Source organism: Cebus imitator, unplaced genomic scaffold, assembly GCF_001604975.1.
Source record: "Cebus imitator isolate Cc_AM_T3 unplaced genomic scaffold, Cebus_imitator-1.0 Scaffold118, whole genome shotgun sequence".
NCBI lineage: Eukaryota > Metazoa > Chordata > Mammalia > Primates > Cebidae > Cebus > Cebus imitator.
Window position 1 is genome coordinate 1757493 of NW_016107433.1, and position 17143 is coordinate 1774635.

General features: G+C 55.3%; 2 protein-coding genes across 8 annotated transcripts in view; one reads left to right on the forward strand and one right to left on the reverse strand.

Moving 5' to 3' along the window:
- Positions 1-9892, forward strand: part of PRMT7 (protein arginine methyltransferase 7) — a 52615-nt gene extending 42723 nt beyond the window's left edge. For 4 of the 6 annotated variants that reach the window (XM_037742319.1, XM_037742320.1, XM_037742321.1 and 1 more), the window contains 5 exons: positions 3752-3913; positions 5262-5336; positions 7752-7912; positions 8617-8713; positions 8969-9160. In XM_037742319.1, the coding sequence (XP_037598247.1) occupies positions 3752-3913; positions 5262-5336; positions 7752-7912; positions 8617-8713; positions 8969-9154 (681 nt within the window). In that variant the 3' untranslated portion in view covers positions 9155-9160. Of the gene's footprint in view, positions 1-3751; positions 3914-5261; positions 5337-7751; positions 7913-8616; positions 8714-8968; positions 9181-9656 lie in introns of those variants that run through there. The other 2 variants (XM_037742323.1, XM_017539473.2) reach the window with 2 other exon arrangements.
- A 275-nt stretch (positions 9893-10167) lies between these two features.
- Positions 10168-17143, reverse strand: part of SMPD3 (sphingomyelin phosphodiesterase 3) — a 92650-nt gene continuing 85674 nt past the window's right edge. For both annotated transcript variants that reach the window (XM_017539476.2, XM_017539477.2), the window contains 6 exons: positions 16743-16818; positions 16490-16645; positions 15513-15602; positions 15225-15288; positions 13346-13502; positions 10168-13069 (listed from right to left, as the gene is read on the reverse strand). In XM_017539476.2, the coding sequence (XP_017394965.1) occupies positions 12968-13069; positions 13346-13502; positions 15225-15288; positions 15513-15602; positions 16490-16645; positions 16743-16818 (645 nt within the window). In that variant the 3' untranslated portion in view covers positions 10168-12967. The remainder of the gene's footprint in view (positions 13070-13345; positions 13503-15224; positions 15289-15512; positions 15603-16489; positions 16646-16742; positions 16819-17143) is intronic.

A 17143-nucleotide genomic window follows, 5' to 3' on the forward strand; every position in this document is an offset into this window, starting at 1 on the left:
GGACACAGCAGCTCTCTTGGGGTTCCTAGGAGCAGAGCGTGTCCTTTGCTCTTCACCACACTCCTGTCTTCACTTCCCGTCCACAGCTTCCTGCTGCACTTGGGCTTCCAGGCCCTGAAACTGCTTCTGCCAGCAACCTTTTACTCCCGTGGTCTCCCTGCAGGCTTCATCTGTTCCAGCCGCTTGTCCTTGTGACCTGGGACTTCAGCCTGTGCTGGGGAGGCTGCTTTCCCCTCCTTTTCCTGGCTGCTCCTTGTCAGTCTTGATCCTTTCCTTGCGCTGCTCTGTGTCCCTCTCCCCATGTCCCTCTCTTCCCCCGACTGCATCCTCTCTGGTAATCAGGTTCTTTCCCATGAGTGAGTCAGTGACCATCAGAGTCAGCTTTCACTCTTTACTATTTTGGATTCAAATCTTATGTCCAGCTACCAGCCTTTCCTTGACACAGGCCCTTCAAACTTGACTCACCCAAAGTGGAGCTGTCATCGTTCATCTTTCCTGCCAGTCTTTTTTTAAATAACAGCTTTATTGAGATATCATTGACATACCACAAAATTAATGCATTTCAAGTACGCAGTTCAGTGATTTTTTAAAGTAAATGTATGGAGTTAACCATAACCAGTCTCATTTTAGAACATTTCCAGGCCAGGCATGGTGGCACATGCCTATAATCTCAGAGCTTTGGAAAGCCAAGGTGGGAGGATCGTTTGGGCCCAGGAGTTCAAAACCAATCTGGGCAACATAGAGAGACCCCGTCTCCGTAAAAATAAAACAGTTAGCCGAGTGTGGTAGCATGTGCCTGTAGTCCCAGAAGGCTGGTCTGGGTGAGGTGGGAGGATCGCCTGAGCCCAGGAGTTAGAGGCTGCAGTGAGCTGTGCTTGTGCCAGAGCACTACAGCATGGCTGACAGTGAGAGCTTGTCTCTAAAAAAAAATTGAAAAGAAATGAAAAGAGAACATTTACCTCCCAAATTCCCAGGAGCCTGTTAATAGTCAGCACACCCATTCCCCAGGTCCGACAGCCACTGGTCTCGTTTCTGTCTCCAGCGTGTGTCTCCTCCTGGCATTTCTCAAAAGTGAGGTAATACAGTGTGTGAGCTTGGGAGTTAGGCTCCTTTCACTGAGCATAGCGTCTTTGAGGTTAACCCATTTCACTCTTTTCAGTGCTGCATAGCATTCCATTCCCCCGCCTAGAGACATTTGGATTGGGTCCAGTTTTTTTGGCCATTTTGAATAAGGTTGCTGTGAACATGTGCGTGTCAGTCTTAGTGAGGATATATGTCCTCAGTTCTCTTACACATATGCCTTGGTGTGGATTGCTGGGTCATGTGGTAGTTACGGTCAACTTTTTAAGAAACTGCTGAACTGTTGTTCGAGGAGGCTGTGCATTTTATGTCTCTATCGGTAACGTCTGAGGGTCCAGGTTCTGGGATTCTCACCAGCACTTGGCCTCGGCTTTTTTTTTAGCATAACCATTTAGTGGGAGTGTGGTGATGTCTTAGCATAGTTTTAATTTGTATTTGCCTATTGACTGATGGCGGTGAACATCTTTTTGTGTGCTTATGTCTTGCTTGGTGAAATGTCTATTTAAGCCTTTTGCCCAGTTTAAAAATAACAGTTTTATTGAGATATAATTCACATACCATAAGATTTGCTCAGTGATTTTTGTATATTCATAAGGTTCTGAGCTGTCACCACATCAGTTTAAGAATCCTCTCATTACCCATCAGCAGCCACTCCCCATTTGTCCGCAGTCCCCCTGCTCTGGGCACCCGTTCTCCTTTCTGTCTCAAGGCTTGTCCACTCTGGGCATCTTGTGTGAATGAAATTAGACAGTGTGTGGTTTTTCATGGCCAGCCTCTTTCATGTGGCTTCATGTTTTCATGGTTCATCCATGTCGTAGCCTAAATCAATACCTTATTTCTCTTTTTTACTGAATAAGATTCCATTGTGTGGACAGGCCATGTTATTTATCTGTTCATCAGCTGATGGACATTTGGGTGGTTCCTACTTTTGGGCTGTTGTGAGTAATGCTGCTATAAATGTTCAAGTTGCCCTTTCTCCCTCATAGATGAGGACATAGGATTCTGAAAGCCATTCTGTGGGGCACCGGTAGACTGGGGTCGCATTGAATTGGAGTGGTGGGAGCAGGCATTCTTGTCTGTCTTGTTCCTGATGCTGGGAGTGGAAGCACTCCTCCCTCCTTTTCTGTCTCCCAGCATTTTCCGCTGCATCTCCATCATCTCTGACTGGCCCCCCTTTGGTGCCCGTCTGCTTGGGCCTGCCCAGGGTCGGCTGCCACCACAGCCTTTGCCACCCCTTCCTCTCCTCTCATCCTGCAGTCTCTGTTTCTTGCCAGGACTGTTTCTGCAATCTCCTAGGTCACTGCCATTCCCAGCACCAGTAGGTTCCTATCCACTCTTCATAGTCCTAAGCAGGATCTTCTAAATCACATTCCTTCTGATTTTGAACCCCTGATGAAAGCTTGTAGTGACACCCCCACCCCTGCCACCACCTCCAGAATGAGTCCAGCCCCTTACCCAGACCTGGCTGCTCCTATCCAGCTCTTGCCTTGGGGGGCCTTGCTGTCTCCCAGACTTGCTCTTGCCCCTGCTGCCCCTCGCCTCGGCCATTCAGGCTCTTCATCGTGCATTTGTTCATTTACTCATAAATGTTCACGGAACATCTGGGCGTGGCACTGGCCCACTGCTTGAGATGCTGGGCCACCAGTCCCTGCTCTTGTGGTGCTCAGAGACAGAGACAAGCCCCAGTAAGTCCTGAGATAAAGCGTTGAGTGGAGGTTGACAGGATGCCACTCTGGAAGCCCCTCTGGCACTTTATTTCTGGAGTTCCTCTATGCCCCGCTTCCTTGCTGCTTTCTTTCACATGGGGTTGGCTCCACCTTGTCTGCTTCCGTGTTCCACTCTGCCCTCCTGAGCACCAGACTCATATCTGGTTGTAATCTTTACAGCCTCCAGGGCAGGTACCCTGCTTATTGACTGAGGGAGGGGGTAAGTGAATGAGTGAGTGACTGAGTGAGTGAGTGAGTGAGTGAGTGAATGGGTGACTGAGTGGATGAATGAGTGACTGAGTGGATGAATGAGTGAGTGGGTGAGTGACCATGAGTGAGTGGGTGAGTGACCATGAGTGAGTGAGTGAATGAGTGACTGAGTGAGTGACTGAATGACTGAATGAGTGAGTGACTGAACGAGTGACTGAATGAGTGAGTGACTGAATGAGTGAGTGACTAAGTGAATGAGTGACTGAGTGACTAAGTGAATGAATGAATCAGTGAGTGACTGAGTGAGTGAGTGAGTGGGTGAATGAGTGACTGAATGAGTGAGTGAGTGAGGGAGTGAGTGGCTGAGGGAGGGAGTGAGGGAGGGAGTGAGGGAGGAAGGGAGTGAGTGAGGGAGTGAGGGAGGGAGTGAGTGAGTGGCTGAGGGAGGGAGGGAGGGAGTGAGTGACTGAGGGAGGGAGGGAGGGAGGGAGGGAGGGAGGGAGGGAGGGAGGGAGGGAGGGAGGGAGGGAGGGAGGGAGGGAGGGAGGGAGGGAGGGAAGGAAGGGAGGAAGGAAGGAAAGACAGAAGGAAGGGAGGAAGGAAGGAAGGACGGAAGGAAGGAAGGAAGGGAGGGAGGGAGAGAAGGGAGGGAATTACTTGAGTGACTGAGTGGCCTGTTGCTTCTCTGTTCCTGTGAACTCTCCTGGGCTGAGCCCTCCTAATACCTGGGCCCTGCTTCTCGCCCTGCTTACCAGGTCTCTCTCCTCCTGGGTGAGCCGTTCTTCACCACCAGCCTGCTGCCATGGCACAACCTCTACTTCTGGTATGTTCGGACCACTGTGGACCAGCACCTGGGGCCAGGTGCTGTGGTGATGCCCCAGGCAGCCTCGCTGCACGCTGTGGTTGTGGAGTTCAGGGTAGGTCACCCAGGGGGTGTTGCAGAAAACAAAAGCAGAGGAAGCCGGAGGGGAACCTTGTTTTCTTGCAGGAACCTTGGGTGCCTGTAGGGCAACTCGGGCGTTGATGATTTGAGCTTGTTTTTTCTTTTCTGTGTCAGCACACTGTGGGGTTGAATAGAAGATGCTTGCCTTTTTCAAAATGCAATAATGTGATGTATGAAATGGAAATGGCCGAGTGTTGTCATTTTACAATTGTGGCTTATCAGAATAATTAAAAATTATAAATTAAGCGTTTCAGAAGCCATGCGGTGCGGTCTGTTCTGCTCTCATTAAGAGCCAAGGCTTCAGTTCAGAGCATTTTGAGATGGAAGAGTCAGATGCTTTATGCAAGAAAAAAATGGAAAAGCTTCCTTTTAATTTTCTCATCAAAGAACCACAGTCACAAAGTCATTTTTGGAAGGATTTTTTTTTTTTTTTTTTTTTTTTTTTTTAATGTAGAGACAGTGTCTCACTCTGTTGCTCCGGCTGGAGTGAAGTGGAGCGATCTCGGCTCACCCCAACCTCCATCTCTTGGGTTCTAGCAATTCTCCTGGCTCAGCCTCCTGAGTAGCTGGGACTACAGGTGCATGCCGCCATGCCTGGCTAATTTTTTGTATTTTAGTAGAGACGGGGTTTCACTATGTTGCCCAGGCTGGTATCGAACTCCTGACCTCAGGCAATCAACGCGTCTCAGCCTCCCAAGGTTTGGGATTATAGGCATGAGCCACCGCGCCCGTCCTGGGAACCGCGTTTTTATTAAAAGGATTTTGAAAAGCTTTAACCTGGGATGGAGAGTGAATCTCATTTGATGAGAGTGGTTTCTCTCTTAGTAGCTTAGTGGCTCCATCACTTAATTTCTGGACATTGCTCCTGTGTTACCTGTTTACCAGATTTCCACAGCCGAAGAGGGGATGTCATCATTCATGCATGTTATACCAGGAGGAAGGGAGGGAGGGCCGCGTGGCTGAGTGTCCTCTGGGTTCCTCTTGGCCAGGCCTTTTTCTCTCCCCAGCATCGCCGTGAAATGGAGATGATCCTTGGGGGGAGAGCTGGCTTACATATTCCTTCCCAGAGAGATGGTGTTCAGCATGGCCTAGGCAGGAGTGTGCAGCCCCCAGCCTGGTAGCTCTGGCTGTCTCATCGGAGAGGACTCTGGTGTCACGCCAGAGCTTGCAGGTTCCTGCCCGACTGAGTCTGTTACAGAAACCATCCTGGATCTTTGGTCTCTCCGAGCCCCTTCATACTTGGGCAGGGAACAGCAAGCTGTGTCTCTTGTTCTTGCTGCCACACTTTCCTGTGTCCTGACAGGGCTGCTCCTTCCTCACAGGACTTGTGGCGGATCCGGAGCCCCTGTGGTGACTGCGAAGGCTTCGATGTGCACATCATGGACGACATGATTAAGGTAGGCAGGGACTGTGTAGTCCCACCCACCCTCTCCTGTGGTGCCGTCCTTTGCCAGGGACCTGGCTTGGGCAGCTCAGGCTATTCTGGTGTGGGCAGTGGGGTCAGGTGCTGCCATTTTGTGTGGTTCACCATGAGCATTGCTTGGTACCAGGCCTGTTCTTGGCTCTGTGCTGTCACCCTGAGTCAGAATCTCCACTAGGCCTGTACATCCTGTCGTTGGAACTGCCCCTGCCAGTGACCCCAGCTTGTTTTCTCTTGGAGCAGCCTTTCCAGAGGCAGTCTGGAAACCTTCTTAGGCAGCCATTTTCACAGTGGAGGCTCCATTCCCAGGGAGGGGTATGTGAGAAGTGTCCCACATGTTATTTACATGGTAGGGATTGGCAGAGCCCTGAACAGTAGCAACCGGGCCTGCGTTCCCCAGAACCATGGACTGTCCTTGGATTCATGAGGGCTGAAGCTGAGAGTCCTGTTCCATCACCCGAGACAGACAGGCTGAGGAGCATGGGCACGTGGCTCCTGCTTGTCATCCCAGCACTCTGGGAGGCTGAGGTAGGTGGGTTGCTTGAGGCTGGAAGTTTGAGACCAGCCTGGGCAATATAGCAAGACAAAAAATAACAAAAAATTAGCCAGGCATGGTAGTGCACACCTGTATTCCTAGCTACTCAGGAGGATGAGGTGGGTGGGAGGATGGCTTTAGCCTGGGAGGTGGAGGCTGCAGTGAGCTACAATTCCACCACTGCCTCCAGGCTGGGTGACAGAGCGAGACGCTGTCTCAAAAAAAGAAAGAGAAATCTCACGGACACTGGAGGAGCGGGGAGCAGCAGCCCCGCCGTAATAGCTGCGCATCGGGAGGTGGGGCTTTTCTGCCTCTGCTCGCCTTTCTGTTCACATTTGCCTGTAGTGAACATGGATTGCCTATGTGAACATTTTTTTTTTTGTTGAGACAGTCTCCCTCTGTCCCCCAGACTGGAGTGCAGTGGCACGATCTCAGCTCACTGCAACCTCTGCCTCCCGGGTTCAAGCAATTCTCTGCCTCAGCCTGCCGAGTAGCTGGGATTACAGGTGTATGCCACCATGTGCAGCTAATTTTTGTATTTTTAGTAGAGATGGGGTTTCACCATCTTGACCAAGCTGATCTTCAACTCCTGACCTTGTGATCCACCCGCCTCGGCCTCCCAGAGTGCTGGGATTACAGGGCTGAGCTACCGCACCCGGCCCGGAACATTTTTTTAAGTAAATTAAACCTAGTGGATGTTTTCAGTTTGCATCTTACCTGCCACTCACAGCAGACCACTGACTGCTGCATGCTTCTAGAAATCTCGTTTGTGCCGAGCGCCACGTGCTCTGGATCTGTGTGCTCTACGCCTCCCTTGGGCCCCTGTTCTTGACCTGGCCCTGGCTGTCCCTGTCCCCTCTTGCTGATAGGGTTCTTCCACTCTGGTCCAGGGCCAGTGTCCGTCTCTTGTGTGCTCACACAGATGGCTGAGAGCAGTGGGTGTCCTTTGGAGGGTGCCAGGTATTTTTGCTTTTATGATTTCCAAATTCACCTGCCCTTCGCCACCCTCAGCCTGGCCCTTCCAGTGCCCTGTCTTAGACCTGGTGCCGCTTCACACAACTAGCCAGGCCCAGGGCCCTGGGTGCATCATCCCTGGCGAATTCTCCTGTTCCCTGCCGTTGGTCTTCATGCTCCCAGCTGTTGGTCTTCATGCTCCCAGCAAGCCTCCGACCCAGGCTGCCCCTCACTGCTGCCGTCCTAGTCTGAGCCCACGTGAACTTGTAGATCTGAGTCTGGCCAAGTCCCCACTGCGGGAATGCCCCAGATAGCTCCCCAAACACCCCAGCAGAGTGACCTGGCTGGCCTGGGTGCCCTGGCCTGCTCTCCTGGCTTAGCTCTGTCCTTGAGGCCCCTCTGGCCCTGCTTCTGCCAGCTCCCATTTGCCCGCCCCCATTTGTCCGCCAGCTTCCTTCCTCCAGGCAGCTTTCTACGTCCCTCCTGGATGCAGGTGCTTCCAACCTGCCTGCCACCAGGCACCAGGGCTGTTCTGTCACGTGTTTATCCCTCCCCGTGGCCTAGGGCCCACCTCTCAGGGCCACACAGCTGTGGTGGTCACCAAGTTTCTAGGTGCTGGGTGTTCTCACCACTGATGTAGACATGTGGTCCTCAGAACAGCTTGACAGGTGGCACCACCCCATCTTAAAAATCTGGAAAACAAGGCTCAGAGTGAGGGGTGCCTATGGAGCCACCGAGAGAGTAGTGGCAGAGACGGGGAGCCGCCAGTTTGCTGGGTGCTCGGCATCTTTATGGGAGAACACACACCCCTTGTGACCGCAGTCAGTGGGAGCCAAGCCGAGGAGGAGGTCTCTCTGGCCGGCTGCGTGTCTCTGCAGCCTCCAGGCCCACTTCTGTTCACAGCGTGCCCTGGACTTCAGGGAGAGCAGGGAGGCAGAGCCCCACCCGCTGTGGGAGTACCCGTGCCGCAGCCTCTCTGAACCCTGGCAGATCCTGGCCTTTGACTTCCAGCAGCTGGTGCCTCTGCAACCCCTGCGTGCTGAGGGCACTGTGGAGCTCCGGAGGTGGGTGCAGGGAAGGCCGGCGGGGCAGGGAGGGGCTGCTGCTTGGCCTCGGAATTCCCGTCCCCTTGGCGAGCAGCTGGCCTGGGAGATGCTGACACGCACGACCCTGCCCTTCTCTCTCAGAGCGCCCCTGTGCATGTGGTGGTCCCCACGGTCCTGTGTGTGCCAGTATGGGGGGAGCCAGGGAGGGCTCCACTCACCCCCCTACAGCTGAGGCTCCCTTGTTGGATCACGACTCAGGAAGATGGGGGTTTGGTTCCTGTAGTCACTGATGTACCATTTTCTTTAACCCTCCTGGGAGCTGAAGCAAGTTGGGGTCAGCGAGTGCTGCTTGGGTCCAGGCATAGGTTGCCCTGCCCTGCTCTGGTGCCCAAACTCCCAGGGTGCTGTCCATGGTATCAGAGGGGCCTTCCAGCCTTCAGTGCCAGGCTGTGCCTCAAGCCCCCTGGACCCTGCAGCCATGCTGGCCTTGCCGCATGTGTGGCCTGGCTACAGGGCTTGGGGCGGCTCAGGTCGGGGCTTGGCTGTGGCTGTACTGGCTGGGGTTTTTCTGAGGGGAGTTTAGTTAGGTGCAGTGTTAGGAGCTCCTGGCAGGGTGGGAAGGAAGTAGGAAAGACCACAGGTTTCTGGAAAGCACAGGAGCTGTGGCCATGCCCCCTGCTTCTTGTGTGACCGTTTCTTCTGGGCCCCCCTCTCTCTGGCAGGCCTGGGCAGAGCCATGCGGCAGTGCTGTGGATGGAGTACCACCTGACCCCGGAGTGCATGCTCAGCACTGGTCTCCTGGAGCCTGTGGACCCCGAGGTAGTGCCCACGTGCTGGGCCCAGAATGGGTGTGGACCCTGAGAGAGGCGCCCTCTGGGGAGGCTTTTCTGCCCCCATGCTCTGAGTGTTTCTGTCACAAGTTCTTCGGGCTAGATGATGACCCCCTAATGGTCCTGAATCATTTGGCCTCTGTGCAGCTTCTCTTTGCTGCAAGCTGCCTGGGCTAGAGGCTGACCAGGAAGGAGGCTCAGGTGCCAGGGAGCCCTCACTGTCTTCCTGCTCTTCTTCCTACAGGGGGGCTGCTGCTGGAACCCCCACTGCAAGCAGGCCGTCTACTTCTTCAGCCCTGCCCCAGATCCCAGGGTACCGCTGGGCAGCCCACAGACGGTCAGCTATGTGGTGGAGTTTCACCCTGACACCGGCGACATCACCATGGAATTCAGGCTCGAAGACACCCAACTGACTGCTCCTGGGCAATAAAGTGGCTCCGGGCTTTCTGAGGGGAAGGCTGAAGATGCTCCTCTCCTTCCGGGAGCTGCTCGGCCTCAGGGACGGGAGACGCCTTGCTGTGTTGCATGTTTGCACTGCTGGCCTCTGGCTCCAGCTGTGGCAGGGAGCATGAGCGGATGACTGAATTTGGAGCCCTGGAGGGGCTGAGGAGATCCCCCTGCTTGTGCTTCTGAGGTGCTGAGAAAGCTCGAAGGCAGAGACATCTTTCCCTAACTGGGGAGGGGGTAGAAGCAGGGGAAGCTTGTGGGGCTGCGGGGTGAGGTTGTCCATGCCGCCCTCGGTGAGCAGTGCCCATGTGGGAGCCTGTCCTGCCTGTCCCACTCAGGGATCCCCTGGTCCCTGCTCTTCTGGCTTCTGCTAGGAGTGTGGAGACACTGAGTTGTGGCTGGGTCTCTGGGGCTTGAAGACCCAGGCTGAGAGGCCTGGGTTCTGGCCCTTTCACCGGCCAGGTAACTTCAAGCCACATCCATAGGTGTCTGGCCTCACTGCTGTACCAGCTGGTGGCTTGCCAGGACCTGAGACTGGACACCAGGCAGCTGTCCCAGAGCAGTTCCTGACGCAGGCCCAGGAAAGCAGCTGTCAGGAAGGGGACCCGGGAGGCAGCCCTGTCTCCTGTACCACCCTCGGATTGGAAAGCCCTTCCTGCAGATGGAGTATGGCTTGGAGCAGCCCCCGTCCAGCCCTGCTTTACCTCGGGGCCAGAGAGGCCTGAAGTGCCGTGGCCTGGCTTCTCCCACATGACGCCCTTTGGCTGTGTCTCAGCTCTCAGAGGTAACAGCAGACACCAAGTGAAAGAACTGAGTGGCCTCCGGCTCGCTGCTCAGGAGGTGAGGCTTGTTCCAGGCCAGGCGAGCTGCCTGTTTGAGCAGAGTCCCGGTGTCCTTGCATTCAGAGCAGACGTGGGTAGTGCCCATCCCCTGCCCCCAGGTGTGCCCTTGAGGCCTGGCCCCAGCTAGTCGTGAAATAAGTGGAGAACAGCCTCAAGCCTCACAGTTTTATTTTCTCATTATCCATCCTTCCTTTCAGCACCAGTAAGGAAAAAGAACACCTCTCTTTTCAAAATGTTTTATCAGGTGTAAAGATTGCTTTTCTTCTAGGGAAGAACCGTCTGGATGTGTATTTGATAATGTTTTTACCAAAACCATAGGTGTGCTTACCATAGAAAACCCCTAATGTCCCATGAAGATACAATACAGAAAAAAATACAGAAACTAAAAAAGTTTTTTTTATAACAGTATTTCTAAATCTCAGCAAGTTAAAAAGCAATAGTTAAAAAGCATCAAGATTAATATACTTAAGGTGGTTTTGGACAAATGAAAATGAACATTTCCTTCCTCAGCGGATCCCCCCCCGCCTCATGCTTCCTTGACTGGGGCCTAGGACAGGCACAGAGCCTTGGTGTGGGCTTTGGGTGACCTGCGTGCCCACCCTTGCTCGGCCTTAGATGTCACAGAATCTGAGATCCAGCAGTTTCACTTTTAAAAATCAATAGACAGGCCTGGCCTGTATGCAAGCCCTGGGAGCCCACAGGCAGCCACGATGAAACGTGTGGTTGGTGGTCCTGGCCTTGGCGCAGAGGGAGGTGTGTGGGGGCCTGGGTCCTGCTCTGGTCGCCAGGACCTGGCTAGGCAGAGGCGACCTTGTGATGACAGAATGACTTGCCTAAGGCCACCTGTGAGGTGGGAAGGGAGGAGCATGCAGCCCTGACTCCCACACCTGCTGTCCTCCGGAGGGGAGGTGCCTGGGTGGGAAAGCTATTCTGGGGTCTGGTGTGGGGGCCCTGCCTGGGCCTCAGCTGCTCTCCCTGTGCAGGCAGCTGGCATGCGGCTCAGGGGGTCTAGCGGTCCAGGGCCGGCCCAGTTGCTTGTGTGAGCAGAGTCCCAGCTGCTTCTGGTAGTGTACAGCGGGGTGGGGGTGGCTCCACAGCATGAAGGCCAGACCCTTGGAGGAGCAGGTTGGGCAGAGAACCGCGCAGGACGTTCGCCCTCAGCAGCCCCTTCCTGGCTGTGGACTGGAGGGGGTGGGGCTCGGGGCGGGGCACAGATGGTGCTTCCAGGCCAGGTGGGTTCAGACACGCCAGTGTCACCACGGACACACGTCCTAGGGCCAGGCTTCCTGGGCTCTGCAGCGTTGTCTGCCCCAGCACAGGGCCAGGCGTCTGGCTGGCTGCGTGGTCCTCTCTTGGTCCCTCTTGCAGCTTAATGGATGACAAGGCACAGCAACAGGGCACCAGCACCAGGAGGGGCTGACAGCAGACAGCAGGTCCTGGTGCTCCCTCCAGCCTCGCTAGGCAAAGCTGGCCCTGGGCCAGGCTGGGTGCAGGATCAGGGCACCACAAGGAGGGAAGGTCAGCGGGGATTGTCAAAAACAGTCCCTCAAGTTGAGTCTCAAACTTTGAAACAGACAAAGCCTTCGCTGCATGGCAGGAACAGCCCTGGAGTCTGTTAAAGGCAGGTGGGCAGAGGCAGTGCCGGGGGCTGTAGGCCTCTTGGAACTGGAGGCAGATCAAGGACCACAGGCTGTTGGCCAGCTCTGCCATGCCGAACCTGGGTGCCAGTACCACGCCCTGCCCCGGTAAAGCGGCGACTGTTGGCCTTGCTGCCCCAGCCCGCACAGTGGTGAGGGGCCAGGTTCCTCTCTGCATCCTGGCTTCCTGCCTCAGGCTGGGTTCCCCTTGTGGCCTTAATGTTGGCTGGGGTAGCTGTTGAGGATGGGCCTGGAAGGCCAGAGGGGCAGGCAGGGGTTCCTGAGCTCAGCTGGCTCGCGGGTGGGGCATGTCCCCAAGGAGGGATTGGTCCCGAACCAGAGAGGTGTCCGGAGGGGAGAGAGGATTGGCAGAAAGATGTGTTGGTTTTGATAGAAGAGAAGCTACAAATCAATTATTTTCAAAATCAGGAACCCCCCACCCGCTTTATGCATGAGTCTCTTCTTCCTGTAAAAAAGTGGATGCCCTCTTGATTCCGTTTATGGCTCCACTGCCCAGATAGGAGGCTCCCAAGAGGAGGCCCTGGGCATCAGAGCCCGCCCAACCCTGTTCTGCCTGGGCTGGGAAGGGACCCTTTCTCGGGAAAAGCATAGTTCGGTGAGTGGCTTACAGACCCTGTGAAGTGAGGGTTGATTTTGTGATAAACATTTTTCTGTTTTTCTTTTTAAAATGTAATTGCCCTTGAATGGGAGACCCTGGGAGGAGCCCTAGGCTGACTGAGATGTAGCCTTCGGGCCCTGTGGGAGCCGGCCCACACTGGAGGCGGGAGAGCTAGCAGCCCTGCCCAGGAAGTGCTTCTTTGGCTAGTTCTGGTTGTGTTTGTTTGGAGTTTGGCCTTGGGTGAGGCCCAAGCAAGGGGTCTGTGACTATGGCATGGCACGTGGCATGCGGGCAGCGTGCATGCGAGGGTGCAGGCATGCGAGACGACATTGGCAGCAGACAAAAATAAAGAACCCTGGACGAAGCTTAAGAAGAGATAGAGAGAATACATGAACCCGGTCCTCATACTAACCCACAGGTTACAAACTTGGTTGTGCTGTAGATTTGTAGAAAATTTCGTTGTGAAAGAATGGCACTGTTAGGCAGCCGGGGGCTCCCCGGGCTGGCAGGACTCCTCTGTCCGCAGTGAGGCCCAGAGGCGCAGAACAGCGCAGCTTCCAGGTTCCCGGGCACTGACTGTGACTCCCTCCCTGCCCCTGCCCACCTCCCCCCAGCTCTGGGCGCTCAATGGAGGGGACACGGCCCAGGGATGGGCTGCGGCTCCAAGGGCTGGCAGAGGCCCTACTGCTCCGGATGGTCTATGCCTCCTCTTCCCCCGAAGACACCATCAGTCGCATGGCTACTGGCAGGTGGTCCGTCAGGCCAGACAGCTGGGTGATAAAACTGAATTCTTCTACCTCCTGGGGTGAGTGGGAGAGGGAAGGAATAGCCTGGTGAGATCCCAAGGGCATCCTGCAGAAATTGGCCTGGGGATCCCTAAAAGTGAGGCACCAGGCCAGGACCTTCCTGCAGTCAGAGGGATGAGGCCTGGAGGATCTGGGGCCCTAAGGGTCTGAGGGAGTGTCGGGTGTCATTGTAAGAGCGGCCTGGGGCATGAGGTCTCAGGGATTCGACTGTTGAGAGCTGCAGGGCCCGGCCCGCCCTCTCCTGGCCCAGCCTGGGCCCGCCTGACTCACGGCCTTCCAGTCTGGGCACAGCCCCTCCTCGGCATGCAGCATGTAGTCGATGCGCCGGCCATTGCCCTTCAGTAGCTCCTTCCGCCCCTTCTGGCCCGAGCTCTTGCTGGTGGGAAACGCCAGGTACTCCCTGCGGCCCTCCTCACTTTCCAGGACCCTGTCCACACACGCAGGAGGCAGGTGAGTCTCCATGCCCATCCCTGGGCCTGGCAGGGGCTGTTTATGGAGCCATGGTCTCATCCCAGGGTGGGAGCAGGTGGGCCCAACCAAAGCTCTGTGTTTAAGATCTGTCTCTCCTGCGGGTCCAAAAAGGGCCTTGGCTGGGGGCAGGCCGAGTCAGCCTGCAGTTTCTGGCTGAAACAGGGCTCCGGAGCCCGTCGGGGTGTTCCGTCCACCCCATCCTGGCCAGCACTCACTTTCCCTTTCTGAACTTCGACAGAACTGACTCCACTCATTCCCTAGAATGGGCTTCTGCCCTGAGCCAAGAGTGGGCCTATTTTGGTCTATGCCATGAGTCTTGAGCACCCCTGTGACTGTTGTTCCTGGGTTGACAGGGCTGAGGGAGCCAGGAGAGCACCTCCAAGGACGCTCATGTGGGGCTGTCCCTATGTGGCTACGTGACTCACTTATGTCACCGAGCCTCCAACCCTGTTTCCTCCTCTGAAATGAGAACGGTTGCTGAGGGCCTCAACACTCTTCAGGGCACAGGCTGTCATCCTGCTTCTGAGAGGAAACCCATGATGGTGCTAGAGGGTCCACAGGGAGGGCAGGGCACAGGAGCAGGAGCCTGTGACATCAAATCCCTTTCTGGCATCATTGCCCTGAGACAAGCAGTGTGCCTGTCTCCTTCCTGCCATCCTGTCACCTGGGGCCTCAGCACCTCTGGGCCAGAGTCTTAGGACCCCTTCCTGGGAGCCCCCATCGCAGAGGGTCAGCTTGGGCCAGCGTCTGAGACGGGAAGTGCAGCAGGACAGAGAGACCCCGAACAGGCTGCCAGGTCAGTGAATACCTGCACGGGTGGAAAAGGGGCACCTGGAGAGGCAGGGCCTGCAAACATGGGCTTCCACAAGGTTTTCATCAGCTTTAAGATAAATACATTAATGATATTCAGAACATGGTTACAGCCCAGAAATGGAATCCATCACTGTCCTTTGCCTTTGATAATTAATTCCAGCATTAATGATCTGAGAGTTACTGGTAGTCATTTTTTAATCATCCTCTCATAAAAAAATTTTCTCGGCATAGGATGATGTTTCAAATTTAGTCTATAATCTAATTAATTGGCTCAAATTAGCTGCAAGGAACTATCGCCGTGACTGCAGTCTTAGGCTGTGAATTATAAATTGGTTCTGATGTTGGCCTCTCACATGCATTCTTTATGGGTATCTCACTGGGCTCAAGAACGAGTTTTGGCTGGGATGGAACTGTCTCTACTTTGAAAATGGTTGGCTGTGTTATTGCCGCTGGTGTCTGTATTTGCCTGATGGGTGCTGCAAGCTGCCAGGCTCCCTTCAGCAGGTGCCATACACACAGTGGCTCTTCCACAGGGGTTGGCCCTTGGCAGGGCCCTGGGAAATTCCAGGCCCTTTCCTGTACCTGGCAGGCAGGGGCCCAGGGCAGGGCTGGCTCCTGCCAAGTGAGGTTTAGGAAACACCCTTTAGAGATTTAGGAAGGCCAGTCCCCCTGGGTGGGGGACATGAGGTCCACCTGCCTGGCCCAGCTCCCAGCTCTCAAAGGCAGGATGAGGGGCAGGTTCCTGTCAAACAAAAGCCCTCATGAGCCCAAGCTGAGCTCTCCCATGTGGCTCCCACCCAGTCCCTGTCTCCACCTGAGTCAGGGCTTCAGTGCCTCGTCCCAGGCCTGGAAGCATGGTGCTTACTTCTGCAGATTGTCGGGGGTGCACACATCCTCGTCATACAGGCCGTTTGTGTCCAGCAGAGTACCTGGGGTGGGGGACAAGGGGGCAACTCGATCGCTGCAGGCAGGGCCCAGGCAACCTCTACGGGGGTGACCTCTGTGGATGGGCAAGGGCTTCTGCTAGTCAGGGGCAGCTGAGTGGGGCCCTTCCCCGGCAGTGAGATCTTGGGAGCAGGTCCTGGTGGTCTTTGAAGGAAGCCCGTGGGGAGCCCAGTTGCCACCCACCTCCCCCAGCCCAGCTGCAGCTCACCGATGGCCCATGGCTTCTCCTCCCCGGGCCCCAGGCGGCAGGGGTCCCTGTAGTGGGTGAACAGGGAATGCTGCTGCTCCAGCTTGTCGTCTGTATGGGGAGGGAGGAAACGCTGAGGCATCAGGGGGCTTTGCTGTCCTGCAGGGCCTGTGCCCCTGCTTCCCATCAGTTATTCCCCGTGTGCCCAGGTCCCCATCCCTTAGGTCACTCCCCCTGGGTGGGATTTCTATCCCAGTTTAGGTGGCTCATGCTTCATTTGTCACTGGTTTTCTGTTTCCTTGGGAACACCACCCCCAGCACACACCCTGGTCTTCAGCCTTCCCTCTGAGGTCAGTGACAGTGACCACTGTCCTCAGACAGAGGAAAGAAGGTTCCCACAAGGTTTGTATGGTGATTGGATTCAGAGATCAGTTATTTACAGCAAGTATTTGAAGTTTCACTGATGAGCTTATTATAGTCTTTTAGCCATTATGGTTTAAGGCGTGATTCCCAGGGTTCAGATGCTAGTGCAATCACTGCCTGGCTGTGTGACCTTGGGCCGGTTCTGCAGCCTGAGTATCAGCTTCCTTCTCCACACCCCGTGGAGACATGCGGTGCTTCCTATCAGGGTTGTTAAGAGACTTAAGTGGAACAGCGATTAGAATCACAGCTGGCTCGAAGTGAGAGCGCAGCGCCCCGTTGATGAGTGTTACTCGCCTTTCGCCTGCTTCAGAGGCCCCAAGCCTTCCTTGTCAGAGGTTCATTTTTAGGGCATATTTGTCTCCAGCAAAGAGGCCACTGAGCTTTCTAGGCAGAGCGTGGGCTCTTCTGTACTAGGATTTCTAGGGGGCAGAGAAATCAGTCTTGCTAAATACTCCACCCACATGCTCTCCAGGAGCAGGAATTCTTTGAGCTGCCTAACAAAGTCTGTCTAGCTGTGACTGAGCCCACAGCCTCCCCAGAGTGGGAGACTCCAGTGGGGAGGAGCCCAGCCTCACCAGAGGAGCAGTTGTCAAAGTTGAAATCTCCGCAGACGACATCAAATGCCACCAGCTCCTCGGGGTTGGCTGCGCTGGACGAGGAGGTAGATTTTCGGAAATCAGCCAGCCAGTCCTGAAGCAGGTCCAGCTGCCCACACCGGATGGCACTGTCCTCTGCAGGGCAGAAGCACAGAGACTGGATGATGAAGTTCGCCCCAGACCCGAGGCACTGATCCCACCCCTAGAAGACCATGGGCAGCGGCAACCCTACCTTGCGGGGCGTGAAGGTGTGTGCAGGCGATGTACCCGACGATTCTTTGGTCCTGAGGTGTGCTTCCCACCTGCACCTGGGGGAGGAGGGGGTCAGTGCCGCCACCTGCCAGTCACTGCTGCCCTGAGAGCATGGGACACTGGCAGTGCCCGCCCACCCACAAGTTCAGACCCTCACAAGCCAGGCTCCTGGCTAGATTCTGGGGCCCGGGTTAAGGACAGGATGTGTCCTGCTTCTAGGAGCTTATGGACCCGGGCCGGAGGCGGATGCTGAAAGAAATGATGAGCCTGTGGCGTGGGGAGTGCTGGCAGCCATCCTTGCAAGGCATGGGGGAAGTGCTGAACCACAGCAGGGCTACCCCTAGGCCCAGGCCCTGCAGTCTCTCAGTGACCAGCATGGCC